We start from the raw sequence: 13384 nt of genomic DNA, 5'->3' as shown, positions 1-13384 counted from the left end.
GAACACAGTGCAGCAATTAACAGTAGTTACCAAAGAATACTCACCAGCATAGAGAGGTGTTGGAGGAACAGTAAATAGAAAAGGAAGGTTACGAGTCTAGATTTACGGGATGTTCCTTTTTAAAAAAATGAGTAAAAATGTACGTGACTTAGTTATGAACCCAACAAATGCATATTTTTGTACACCAAAAACATGAACAAGTACGTTTATGGCAGTATTATTTTTAATAATTCAAAACAGGAAACAACACAAATCTGACAGTAGTGGTGTGGATGAACAAGGGCATATTCACACAGGGGAGCATGTTCAGCAGGGCCCACAAGTCGCACTAATGTCATGTCTAAAAAAGCCACACACACAAAGATTCTGATTCCATTTACTTTTTTTTTTTAAAGATTATTTTTGTGAGAGAGACCAGGAGTGGGGAGAGGGCAGAGGGAGAGGGAGAAACAGATTCCCTGCTGAGCAGGGAGCCCGATACAGAATGCAATCCCAGGACCCTGAGATCATGACCTGAGCCGAAGGCAGACTCTTGACTGACTGAGCTCCCCCCAGGTACCCCAATGACTCCATTTATATAAAATTTAGCAGGTAAAGCCAATGTGTTCTGTTAGAATACTGGGGTTTTTTTTTTTTCAGTTTTTTTTTAATTGTGGGAAAACGTGTAACATAGGATTTACACATTGTAACCACTTTAAAGTGTACAGTCCAGTGGCATTCCATACATCAACAGTATTGTATACTCATGATCTCTGTTAGTTCTAGAACTTTAAGCAGCCTCCCCTCCAACTCTGCCCTCCCTCTATCATGTTCCTTTTGAAAAGGAGGGAATAATGACTGGGAGGGAACATAATGGGAAATTCTGGATCTTGGTAATGTTCTATTTTTTTTTTTTATATGGGTGGGACTAATGGATGTGTTCATGTGAAAATTTAGCTGTGCACTTGTAATTTATATATGTTTTGCATATAATATCTAAGTACACATAGGTAAATTTAGAGGTACATAATATTCGTATAGATACTTGTCATAGATATTATATGTATACTGTATATATTTTATTAATGTATAAATATTTAAATATTTATATGTAAAGTGCTAACAGTTATTTTTTCCTAAGAGGTAGGATTATGAACCTTTTGGACTTTGTGTAGCTAATTGGTGTTTTCCAATCGGTCTTCATGAATATGTATTACTGTGGTGATAGTTTTTAACAGTTAAATAGTTTTTTTTTTAACAGTTAAATAGTTTTTAATTTTAAAATAACTTAAAAGAAAGTAGCATTAATTGTAGTGCTTCACAAGAGAAAATGTCCCTTACCATCAGAGGCAATGGAGTGTCCCACCAGAACTTTTCCTGGTCACAGTTTTGCTTCGGGGCTGAGCCTTCTAGATCTGAGCATCCCTGCATGATTCTCTCCCTGACTGCCTTTCTTTTTGTGGGTGTGCGAGGAGCAAGCGTGTGTGAGACATGAGGGAAGGCAGTCCAGCTCTCCTTGGCCACTGGGTGGTTGTACTCAGAGGACTCCTGCTGAGCTGGAATTAAACTTGAAGTAAAGCTCACTTCTCAGCACATAGACTAAAACAGTAGAGTAGCATGGCCCCTGGGCAAGGCTGACCTGCAAATTCGTGAAGTGTTCTGTATTGTATTTAAAAAAAAAAGGGGGGGGGATGCCTGGGTGGCTCAGGGGTTGAGCATTTGCCTTTGGACTGGGGCCTGTTCCTGGAGACCCAGGATGGAGTCCCACATTGGGCACCCTGCATGGAGCCTGCTTCTCCCTCTTCCTGTGTCTCTGCCTCTCTCTCTATCTCTCATGAATAAATAAATAAAATCTTAAAAAAAAAAAAGTGAAGCAAAAGCTGGGGAATCTCAAAAGAAAAGATAGAGGCCACGGTGAACAGGCCACATAGATGGCCTGAAAGGAGCGCCAAGGAGCTGTCAAGAGCTTCAAGCAAGCAAGCAAGCAGATGACCATCTGGTCCATCATCCCAGAAACCAGCAACCACTCCAGAGAGAGATTTTCATAGGAGCTTTCCTCAGTCACTGTGCATCCACCAAAAGAAAAAAGTGCTAAGTACCAAGTATATCTGCGTGTGTAGTCACTGGTCCTGTTGGTAAGGACTTTGAAATGCCTTTAAGGCACCTGTGTTGCAAACTTCCTCCTCTGAAATCTGTTTCATCTCCACTTCTTGCAGATGCTCAGGCACTGTTACCTTCCCCTCCTCCTTGCACCTTGTTCACTTCTCTGCCTGAATAGCCACCACACTGTGATCTCCTTAATAGCTGGGTCCTTTGGTCACTGTATCAACACATATACAATCCTTGATAACCACTAGAAACCCAACAAATGTTGATCTGAATTGTTGAAGGTGGGTCTTTTCCCCACCTTTGACCCTTTCATCAAATACAGTAGTGGCACACATTTCTTCTCTTTTCCTTAAGGCTTTTCTTCTCCACTCCTTTCCACGCTTCCAAGATCTCTTTGATTCTTAAAAGATCATTACATGTTCATGCATCCGTTTTTCCTGGAGCTTGTGCTGCAGGTCTTAGCCCCCACTACCATGTGCATTATAGGGTCTGTGGCCACCCACTTCTCCCTTTCTGGTACTTGTCTTGTTTTTGCTGTTCAATTTGAGGAACAGGGCATGTTAAATAAGTTGATTTTAGCTGAGTTTTTAAAAAGGAATTTCCTGGGTGCCTGGGTGGTTGAGCCCAGTGGTTGAGCATCTGCCTTAGGCTCAGGTCGTGGTCCCAGGGTCCTGGGATCAAGTCCCACATCGAGCTCCCCACAGGGAGTCTGCTTCTCCTTTTGCCTATGTCTCTGCCTTTCTCTGTGTCTCTCATGAATAAATAAAATCTTCAAACTGTTTAAAAATAAATAAGGAATTTTCCCTACACTAGAAGATGTTGGTCCTATACCAGCCCCTTTGCTTATTGTTGAGCTGTCATGACCAGACTGGCCCTGTGCTGGTTCGTGGTCTAGCAGTAGAGGCAGCCACTGCCTTTGGTTGACTCCTTTCTTCACTGGGCAGCTTTGCAAACGTACAGCAGGGCACAGCTTCCTTGAAGAAGTGACACTTCTGTCAAGTGATCAAAGTTCATTAGGAGGTGGCTGAGGGGGGACGCCTGGGTGGCTCAGCAGTTGAGCATCTGCCTTTAGCTCGGGATGATCCCAGGTCCTGGGATCAAGCCCTACATTGGGCTCCTGCATGGAGCCGGCTTCTCCCTCTGGCTGTGTCTCTACTTCTCTCTCTCTCATGAGTAAATAAACAAAATCTTAAAAAAAAAAAAAAAGCGGCTGAGGGGAAATGTGATAAAATAGCCAAGGGAACTACATGTTTAAAAGGCCCTGAAGTGTGGAGGATGGGACAGATGTGGGGTGGAGAGTATTCATAGTCTTAGAGTGTTCAGAGTCTTAGAGACCTCACCAGCAGTGGGATGTGGAGCTGGGTATAGTGGTCCAGACCAGGTTGAAGGAGGAGGCAGAGATGGAAAAAGAGCCTGGACGTATGATAAGGCTGCTTTAGTCAGGAATCTTTTAGTTGCAAGTGACAAAAATCCACCTAAGAGAAAAGGGAAGACTTGATTGACTCAGAAGCTGAAAGTGCAGGGCTTTCCTGGTCAAAGATGTCATTGGGTTGTGAATCCTCTGTCTCACGTTTGCTCTTCTTTGCATTAGCTTCATTCTTAGGTCGGCCTCTGTGAAAATGGTCCTTGGATCCCCTTTGTAACACAGAAGCCAAACCCCGCAGTGAAAGGGAGTAAGGGCCACTTACCCTTCCAATCGTGAAAGTTGCTTTCTTTTCAGGCCCCTGGGGGAGGGCAGGAAGCTTGGCCTTTAAGGGAGTTTTCAGACGCAGAGAAGGGGACAGATGACTGTTTCCAGACTCTGAAGTTGTTTGCTTTTTAAAAATAGCAAACCCACAGCCCCTGTCTCTTTCTGGAAGGGCCTACAATGCATTTTCTTAGCTGCATCCTGAGTCTCCCAGAGAATCAGTATCATTTGGATTAGTAAGAGCAAAGAAGGAAGACGGGAGCCCCAGAAACTCCTCCCGACTCCCCGCCGGGTCCTGACCTAATGGTCTTCCCCGCGCTGCTGCTTCCCGCCCTTCTCAGAGTCCTCCCGGTCCCTGCCCCCACTGCAGGCTCCAGCACTCCCCCATCCGGTGAGCTGGCTGAGCAGCAGAACGTCCCACCCAGGGACGCCCCTTTTTTTCTGGGCTCTGGCGCTTCCGCCTCCGGGGCGGAGACTCCTCCCCCTCACCGTCCGAGTTGTGTTCCCGGCAAGAGCAGCCGGAAAAGCCTCCGTCTGCTCAGGCCGGTGCTAGCAAGAAGCCTGGTCTCTCCCGCAGCCCCATAGCCCCGGACGACCGCAGCCCCGTAGCCCCGGACCCCCGACGCCCCGCGGCCCCGCGCAGGGCCCCTCTGGCGGCGCGGGCGCGGCTTCAGCACCGCGGACAGCGCCCCGCCCGCGGCATGGCAACGCGCTCCGGGCCCGCAGCGCTGCTGCTGGGCTTTGGCCTCCTTGGGCTGCACTCAGGTAAGGACCGCGCTTCTAGCTGGAAGGGGGATCCCCAGAGGTGGGGGGCGCCAGGAAGACCGAGCTGGAATGATGACGTTCTCGCAGGAGTAGGCGACGCAAGGAATCGAGGGGGATCTGGGCAATGGTGGGGATGGCAGGGGCACTGGCGGGGGGGGGGGGGGTGTCTCCCCAGGCTTTCTGGGGTGGCAGGAGCGCACACTCTGTGGTTGAGATGCCATTTGACTTCTCGTGAAACATTATCTCCAGAACTCTACCTGGATGGGCACCTTCCCTTAGTGCTCCATCATTTCCTGTGCCCCACATTGGGTTCCTAAGTCTGGCCACTCCACAGGGACCAAACAGGAAGGGGACTGAGTGACTTCTCGACTCTCTTGTAGGGTGGGATACAAGACTTTCAAGGGAAGACGCTCTGCCAGGCTGGAGCTCTGAGGGCCAGGCTGGAGCTCTGAGGGAGTGGGGTACATTTGTGCAGAGTTGCAGGACAGTCTATGCAGGGGCAGGTACAAAGTGATTAGACAACTAAACAAGCTTCCCACACCTGCATGCCATCTCATGGGAGGTGGGCTCCCGTGTGTGTGGAATTGGGGACTGACACACAGCACAGGCAGCCCAGCCATCCACCCCAAATCAGTGTCTTTGAAGGTGGGGATGGGATGGGGTCAAAACCGAAAGTCACGTGTGGAGGCACCTCATGTTCCTTGTATACACGGACCTGGACTGAGGAGAAAGGTTGTGGAACATAAGGAACTGTTCCCTTTCACCACCACCCAAAACCCTCCTTGAATTGGAGAGATCTTTTAGGAGAAGCCATAAAAACATGAAATCTCATGGTTTTTTTAAAATTTTTATTTATTTATGATAGTCACAGAGAGAGAGAGAGAGAGAGAGGTGCAGAGACATAGGCAGAGGGAGAAGCAGGCTCCATGCACCGGGAGCCCGATGTGGGATTCGATCCTGGGTCTCCAGGATCACGCCCTAGGCCAAAGGCAGGTGCCAAACCGCTGCGCCACCCAGGGATCCCAAATCTCATGTTTTTTGAAGCCACGGTCTGAGATCTTGCAGGAAGAGCAGGCTTCCACTAACCTAGAAGACTGGGTTTTTAGTCTGGAGACATCTGTGTGGTGTCCCCAGCCAGTGAACTCATAGAAGTGCTTCTCTATGAGGGACCCCATGGGATAACATAAGTATTTTGCTGTACCCTTAGGGATGGAGTGGTGGGAAGCTCCTGTTTTGGCCTGGTTGCCCCACTGGTCTAGAGAGAGTGGGATGCTAGGTGGGCCCTCCTTGCCTACTTCCTTCCTTCCTGCCAACCCCCCCACCCCCCTGCCCAGGAGTCTGGGGCACTGACACAGAGGAGCGGCTAGTGGAGCATCTCCTGGATCCTTCCCGGTACAACAAGCTCATTCGCCCGGCCACCAATGGCTCTGAGCTGGTGACGGTACAGCTCATGGTGTCCCTGGCCCAGCTCATTAGTGTGGTGAGTGGGGGTCCCAAACTCTCTGCCCAGCTATGGAAGTCAGAACAGCCAGAATGGATTCACATGTGTGCTTATTCCTCTGTAGTTCCCAAGGCTTGGGGAGCTATGGGAAGGGCCATGGGTGGTTGTGGTGAGCCTGCAGGCTGGGGGGCCTTCTTGGCAGCTTCTCTTCTTCCCTGCAGCATGAGCGGGAGCAGATCATGACCACCAATGTCTGGTTGACCCAGGTTAGTGCTTTTCCTGCCCAGTCCACATCCCTGGTCTCCTCTTTCCTCTCTCTCTCTCTCTCTCTCTCTCTCTCTCTTTTTCGCATGTGCTTTTCCTTCTTTTAATCTCCTCAAAAAAGGCAGAAAGATATAGATTTGTTGGAGTGCTAAATAACTGGATCTGAAACTTGGTTCTTCCACTCACCAGCTCTTTGACTTTGATATGTTAAATTCTATAAGATTCATTTTCCTGTTTGTAAAATGTAGATTCTAATATCTTGGCTTAGATGTGCAAATTAAATGAGAAAGTGTCTTATGAGCCACATCTGCTGAACAGAAAAGTCACTGTGGGGAGGGGATGGATTTTGAAAACCTCCTCAAGCTAGACTGCCCCCTCCCTTGTCCTTGACCTTGAGCCTCACCAAGGGCACGGGCTGGTAATGCTCCCTCTCTCCCTGTCCCAGGAATGGGAGGACTATCGCCTTACCTGGAAGCCTGAGGAGTTTGACAACATGAAGAAAGTTCGGCTCCCTTCCAAACACATCTGGCTCCCAGACGTGGTCCTATACAACAAGTAGGTGGCCTTGGAGCAATGAGAAGGCTGGAGGACACCACAAGAATGCTCTGGGAGGGAAGGGGTCTTAAGGAATGTAAATTAGCTCATGCTGCAGGACAGTAGGGACTTGTCACTGGCACAGAACCAGACTGGTGAAGTGTAATGTGGAGAACTTGGATGACTACAAGGTAATCTGGGTCATAGCCAGGTCCCTCCCAGCCAACATGAGTCCCACGGTTTGGAGCTGCAGTGGGATATAAATAAAGATTGACAGCCCCAGTGTCTATACTGACTCAAGAATAGGCTTTCCTAGAGGATTGTCCAGGGTCAAAGAACCAGTTTCTCTTTCCTGCAATAATCCCACTTACCTCTGAGATCCCAAATCACTAGTGAGGTGCATCTCCTCTCCCACTGACCTCTGTCCCCCTCATAGCTTGGTGCTCCTTACTCTGGCCCCCATGGCTCCCTCAACTTCTCCAAACTCGCGTGGAGCAACCAGCTGGCACAATGCACAACAAGTAGCAGACAGCCCCCCTCATCCACCCTTTTCTGCCTCCAAAAGGCCTCAGGGGCCTCCTGGCCACCAACTCACCCATATCCTCTTCTTGCTCAGCTCCTGCCCCACCTCTGGATGCCCCAGATGGTTACCCTCAGACCTGGGTTTCCTGCCCAGAGGGTTTCCCACTATCTCCCTTGGCTTTCCTCTCTTCCCGCTCAGGGCAGAGTTGATGGCTGGGGTGCAGGAGTGCTTGAGCCCGGCTTACCGTGCTCATCTCTTGACAGTGCTGACGGCATGTACGAGGTGTCCTTCTATTCCAACGCCGTGGTCTCCTATGATGGCAGCATCTTTTGGCTGCCGCCAGCCATCTACAAGAGCGCATGCAAGATCGAAGTCAAGCACTTCCCCTTTGACCAACAGAACTGCACCATGAAGTTCCGCTCGTGGACCTATGATCGGACAGAGATCGACCTGGTGCTCAAGAGTGACGTGGCCAGCCTGGACGACTTCACCCCCAGTGGTGAGTGGGACATCGTGGCGCTGCCCGGCAGGCGCAACGAGAACCCAGACGACTCCACCTACGTGGACATCACGTACGACTTCATCATCCGGCGCAAGCCACTCTTCTACACCATCAACCTCATCATCCCCTGCGTGCTTATCACCTCGCTGGCCATTCTGGTCTTCTACCTGCCATCTGACTGCGGCGAGAAGATGACACTGTGCATCTCTGTGCTGCTGGCGCTCACCGTCTTCCTGCTGCTCATCTCCAAGATCGTGCCGCCCACATCCCTAGACGTGCCGCTCGTTGGAAAGTACCTCATGTTTACCATGGTGCTGGTCACCTTCTCCATCGTCACCAGCGTCTGCGTGCTCAACGTGCACCACCGCTCGCCCACCACGCACACCATGGCGCCCTGGGTCAAGGTGATCTTCCTGGAGAAGCTGCCCACGCTGCTCTTCATGCAGCAGCCGCGCCACCGTTGTGCCCGCCAGCGCTTGCGCCTAAGGCGGCGGCAGCGCGAGCGCGAGGCGGGCGCCCTCCTCTTCCGAGAAGCCCCGGGGGAGTCGTACTCCAGGTCTGCGCGCGGCGGGGTGGGGACAGATGGCTGTGGCCTCCGCTCGGCAGTGGATGGCGTGCGCTTCATCGCGGACCACGTGCGCAATGAGGATGACGACCAGAGCGTGAGTGCCGCGGCTGCGGGGGGCTAACATCGGTGGGCTTCCAGGAGGCGGCGGCGCAGGGAGTGGCGTCAGTAGGAGTCCGACAGGCCGGGGCGGGACGTGCCGGTGGCGATAGGGTAGGGGGACACGGGGGAAGCCATGACCCCTCAGAGACCCAAGGCCCTCTGGTCCCCCAAGTTCGAGCTGGTGCCTGGAGGAGTCCCTCGTGCGCCTCATGGCAGACAGAATTGGAGGTCAAAGGTGGGAGGTGAAGGGGTTCCGTGAGGTGGGGGGCAGGGGCCCAAGTCCACACCTCTTTCCTTCGTCTTGGGCCTCGGTTTGGAGGAGGGGTAGGTGGAGGCTGGGGCTTCCCAGAGCATCCCCCGCTGTGCACACACCGGCGGCTCTTTTCTTCCAAGAGGGGAGCTTTCCTGATGGGCGGAGGGCAGGCCAGGCCCCGGAGACAGGAGCACGGAGCTGGGCGCAAGGCCTCTCAGACTTAGCTGGGTGTGGTGTTCCATCCACATCCCGCCACCATCCGGCTTCTCCTGCAGTCTCCTTATCTTTTAGTAAATGGCATCATCGTCCACCCAGCAGTTCAGACTGAAAGCCTGGAGTGATTCTTGACTCCTCTCTCTAACCGTCCCCTCCGTGCACATCAGCTGAAGGCCTGTCCTGTGAGCACAATGTCCACAATACTTCTCAGCTGTTTCCTTCCTCGTCCATCTCCAGGGTACTCCCCTGGCCCTAGGCCTCCACCAGCTCTTGCTGGACCATGCAGAATCTCTTGCTTGGTCTTCCTGAATCAGCTTTATTCTCTTCCATCCAAATAGACAATATCTCCTTCTCAAATCTTGTGTCTTCTCCTCCCTGGCTCAGGATTTTCTGCCTGGAATGCCCTTCTTCTTTTCCTTTTAAAAAATATTATTACTGGGGTGCCTGGGTGGCTCAGTCAGGTAAGCATCCGACTTTTGATTTTGGCTCAGGTCATGATCTCAAAGTTCTGGGATTGAGCCCCGCATCTGGCTCTGTGCTCAGTGAGGAGTCTACTTGAGATTCTTTCCCTCCCCCTTTGCCTCTCCCCTTATTCTCTTTCTCTCCCCTCCCAAATCTTTTGAAAGAAAAGTATTATTATTGCTATTAACATTTGCTCTCCTGTTTGAGAGAAAGTTGCAGACACTGTGACCATTTATCCTGAATACTTCACTGTCCTGACAGTAGGGATGTTGTCTTGCATAACTAGGATCAATGATCAAATTCAGGAAAATCAACATCCATATAATATCTTTAACTGATACAGAATCCATATTAAAAGTTTTCAGGGGATACCTGGGTGGCTCAGCAGTTGAGTGTCTGCCTTTGATTCAAGGCATGATCCCGGATTCCCGGGATCCAGTTCCACATTGGGCTCCCTGTGAGCTTCTCCCTCTGCCTGTGTGTCTCTGCCTCTCTGTCTCTCATGAATAAATAAAAAAATATTTTTATTTTTAATTTTATTTATTTATTTATTTATTTATTTATTTATTTATTTATTTATTTATTTCATCGTAAAAAAAAATTTCCAGGTCTTGGGGCTCCTGGGTGGCTCACTTGGTTAAGTGTCCAACTTTTGGTTTCAGCTCAGGTCATAAACTCAAGGGTTGTGATGGGGTCCTGTGTCTGACTTTGCGCTCAGTGTGGCGTCCACTTGAGATTCTCTGTTCCTCTGCCCCCTCCCCAACCCCCCCATCTGTGCATTTTCTCTCTCTCTCTCACAAATAGAGAAGCCTGGGTGGCTCAGCGGTTGAGCGTCTGCCTTTGTGTCAGAGTGTGATCACAGTTTGGGGATCGAGTGAGGGGATCCCTGTGAGTGATCCCAGTTTGAGGATCCCTGTGAGGAGCCCGTTTCTCCCTCTGCCTATGTCTCTGCATCTCTCTGTGTGTCTCTCATGAATAAACAAATAAAATCTTTAAAAAAACCCACAAATAAATAGATCTTAAAAAAGTTTTCTAGCTTTCTCAGCAATGTCCTTTGGAGCGCTCTCCCATCCTGATCAGGTTCTCAAGTTGCATTTAGCTGTTCTGTCTTTCTTTTCCTTCGATCTGCAACAGTTTCTCAGCTTTGGTTTTCATGGCATCAACATTTTGAGGGATGCAGGCCCTCAGTTTGGGTTTGCCTGCTTGTCTCTTTCTCCACTTTGTTCCTGCCACAGCTGGCTCCTTCTTGCTTTTCAGATGTGACCTCAGATGTCACTTCCTCAAAGAGGCCATCCCAGGCTACACCCCTCCAAGTGTCTCGGCCCAGACTTTCCTTAGAAGCACCCACTGGCATGTGATTATTTTATTTGGGCCCCCTTCCCTTGGTGGACAGTAAGCCACAGCAGTAACCAGCATGGCATGGACAAACCTGTTACTCAGTGGTTGACCAGGTCAACGGACACAACGGCCTCCTTCTCAGGCCCCCAGGGGGATGTGTGCCAAGGCCCTGACTCGGGCTGAGTGAAGGAGCTCTGAGGGGAGGCCAGCCCTGGAAGCAGGCCCTGTGACAGCTGTCCGACCTAGATGTCCTTTTTCCAGGGACCAGTCCTCACACTGGGGTTGCCTGTGTGTGGAGGTGGCACCATTGGACGGGGCTCCCAGGTAGTCACATAAGGAGGGAGGCCTGCAGGGACACCCAGGTACCAGCACTCTGTTGCAGGTGCTGGGATTACAGAATGCATCTGGTAGGATCTCTGTCATTTAGGAGCTCAACGCTGGCTGGGGTGGGCTGGGGAGGCCGTACTGTGATCAAGACATGTCCACACTGCTGAGAGAGTGCAGAGAGTGTCAGCAAAGATCACTTCATAGAAGAGGTAACGTTTAGTTTGGGCTGTAGAGGATGTGTAGGAGTTTATCAGGCAGAGGAAGGGAAGGCCGGAATGGTAGAAAGAAAGGCACAGCAATGTGTGAGAGCATGCACCGAGCTGTGGTAAGTCTGGGGTCTCAGGCAGGAGAGGACAGCACATGTGGAGGCTCAGATTTGTCGTGGGTGGGTCTTGAACCCAAATTTGGGAGTTTGGATGACCCCGGGAGGTGGTGGGGCTGCTAGAGGCTTTTCAGCAGATAAGTTTGGAGCTGCGCTCTGGGGTCATGGAGGGTCGCAGAGCAGGGAGGGTATGTGTGTGGTGAGACCTGCGATTTCCTATCCACACTCCTGTCCTGCACTGTGCGATTCATAACCCGGCCTCCCTTGTCTCATCTGTGCAGGTGAGTGAGGACTGGAAGTATGTCGCCATGGTGATCGACCGCCTGTTCCTTTGGATCTTTGTCTTCGTCTGTGTGTTTGGCACTATCGGCATGTTCCTGCAACCTCTGTTCCAGAACTATTCCGCTGCCACCTTCCTGCACACGGACCACTCGGCCCCCAGCGCCAAGTGAGGCCCTCCCCAGCTCTCAGCTCCTCCACCCCGCTCTCCGTTGACAGTAGTTTGGGGAGAGGAGGGACAGGGAGGCTACAGGTGGGGGGTTGTGCTGCCCCCAATCCAGCCTTCCCGCCACCTGAGCCCCTCCCAGCACACCCCCAGGCCCAACCGGCTGCTGCCCTGCCCCAGCCCCACACTAGTGCTGCTGGTCAGGCATGGAGGCTGAGGGTGTGGATGTGGGGCGTCCCACCCCAGGAAAGCATGAAGGGGACACAGCCCCAGGGCCTCTGACGCGGTGCCAAACTGACAGTATGTGGTGGGCTGACGTCATAGTAGATCTGAGGGACGAGCAGGAGGAGGACCCTGTGGGACTCGACTCGGCCCCTTCCTAAGGACTTGGCCTCTGGGCTGTGGTCAGACCCCTAGGGGGCCTCCGAGGCCCCTCAGCCCCTTGCTTCCATGGGCTCTGGAGCCTAGCCCCAGGTCCTGCACCCTGTCCCTGCATGTCCCCCCACTTCCTTTCTTGCTCAAACTGGGCTGGGCAGCAAAGGAGCCCCTGGTTCCATGTCTTCCGGTGACCTGCGCAGAGCCCACCCAGGTCCTTGCAACTCTGCACAACATGCGAACTCACGGTTGTCCCTCCCTGCAGGAACTGCCCGGGTGGCAGGGGTCAGTCAAGTAATGCTGTTAGCTCTAAGCAGCCCCAGCCTTTCTGCCTGCAGCGCTGCCCACCCTCCCCACCAGCCGGGGTGAAGCAGATCCTCCTTGCTGTCATTGGCTCCTCAGGAAGCACGGCGTCTGCTTCTGTCCTGTGGGCTTAGGAGGCTGTGTCTTGACCCTGCTCCCGGCGACTAGCTGGGGACCACCTGGCTTCTTAGCCTAGGAAACAGACCTCCTATGGGCCTTCTGCCCCCACCCCTGACCCGTGACTGGGTCTGATTTGGGGTCCCGCTGGTCCTCATTGCCAGGCCAGCAGATGGCCAGTCACAGAGGGGTCAGCGTGCCCAGTGCAGCCAAAGGGCTGGCCAATGCAGATCATGCTCTCTTCGGGATCCTGGCTGGACACAGGTTCTGTAGGCGCAGCAGCAGTGCAGGCGGCACTGACAGGCTGGGGGGACACGCAGCATAGGCCACAGGTAGGATAGTCTCGGTGTGGATTTGAGTCCTGGCTCACACCTGCTCTCTCAGCCACTGGGAGCACATCTCTGCCTTGCTTGGCCTCAGCGACCTCATCTGTAACATGGGGACAGCAGCGCCCCCTTTGTGAGTTGGCTGTACAGAGGGTGGGAGGTTCGTGAAGAAGCTGTCTGTACTTGGCACAGGGCGGAGCTGTGACAAGTGTGCAGTGGGCTCACCCAACTGTTTCTCTCTTCCTTGTGCAAACTGAGTCCCCTGAAGCAGGGTGGGGACCTGGGGGGGGGGGCGAGCACGGGAGAAACATCGCAGGGGGGCTTGGTGGGTCTGATGGCTGTGCCACTCCGGAGTGTGCCTTTGGCAAAGCGCCATTCCAGCCCTGGGCTGAGCTTGGCCCTGGGCTCCTCCTAACCTGGGTGAGCTCG

The 13384-nt window shown here is 52.2% G+C and overlaps 1 protein-coding gene across 1 annotated transcript; it reads left to right on the top strand.

Annotated features, from left to right (window-relative positions):
• Positions 1 to 1089: 1089 nt before the first annotated feature.
• CHRNB2 (cholinergic receptor nicotinic beta 2 subunit) lies at positions 1090 to 13242 on the top strand. The gene is made up of 6 exons (XM_055324548.1): positions 1090 to 4540; positions 5875 to 6020; positions 6203 to 6247; positions 6691 to 6800; positions 7566 to 8466; positions 11671 to 13242. Exons 1-6 carry the CDS (start codon positions 4477 to 4479, stop codon positions 11839 to 11841), a joined length of 1437 nt encoding a protein of 478 aa, XP_055180523.1. The 5' UTR covers positions 1090 to 4476; the 3' UTR covers positions 11842 to 13242.
• Positions 13243 to 13384: the final 142 nt, after the last annotated feature.

This window comes from Nyctereutes procyonoides, unplaced genomic scaffold (genome assembly GCF_905146905.1).
Source record: "Nyctereutes procyonoides isolate TBG_1078 unplaced genomic scaffold, NYPRO_anot_genome, whole genome shotgun sequence".
NCBI classification, from domain to species: Eukaryota; Metazoa; Chordata; class Mammalia; order Carnivora; family Canidae; genus Nyctereutes; species Nyctereutes procyonoides.
Note: the sequence above shows the minus strand (reverse complement) of the source record. Positions and strands in the feature narration are given on the sequence as shown.

What these genes read in the sequence shown, in the direction of transcription:
- CHRNB2 (XM_055324548.1), top strand. Translation starts at nt 4,477, where the DNA reads ATGGCAACGCGCTCCGGGCCCGCAGCGCTGCTGCTGGGCTTTGGCCTC. An exon ending in CCAATGTCTGGTTGACCCAG is followed by an intron (nt 6,248 to 6,690) that starts GTTAGTGCTTTT and finishes TCCCTGTCCCAG; the next exon opens with GAATGGGAGGACTATCGCCT. An exon ending in ATGAGGATGACGACCAGAGC is followed by an intron (nt 8,467 to 11,670) that starts GTGAGTGCCGCG and finishes TCATCTGTGCAG; the next exon opens with GTGAGTGAGGACTGGAAGTA.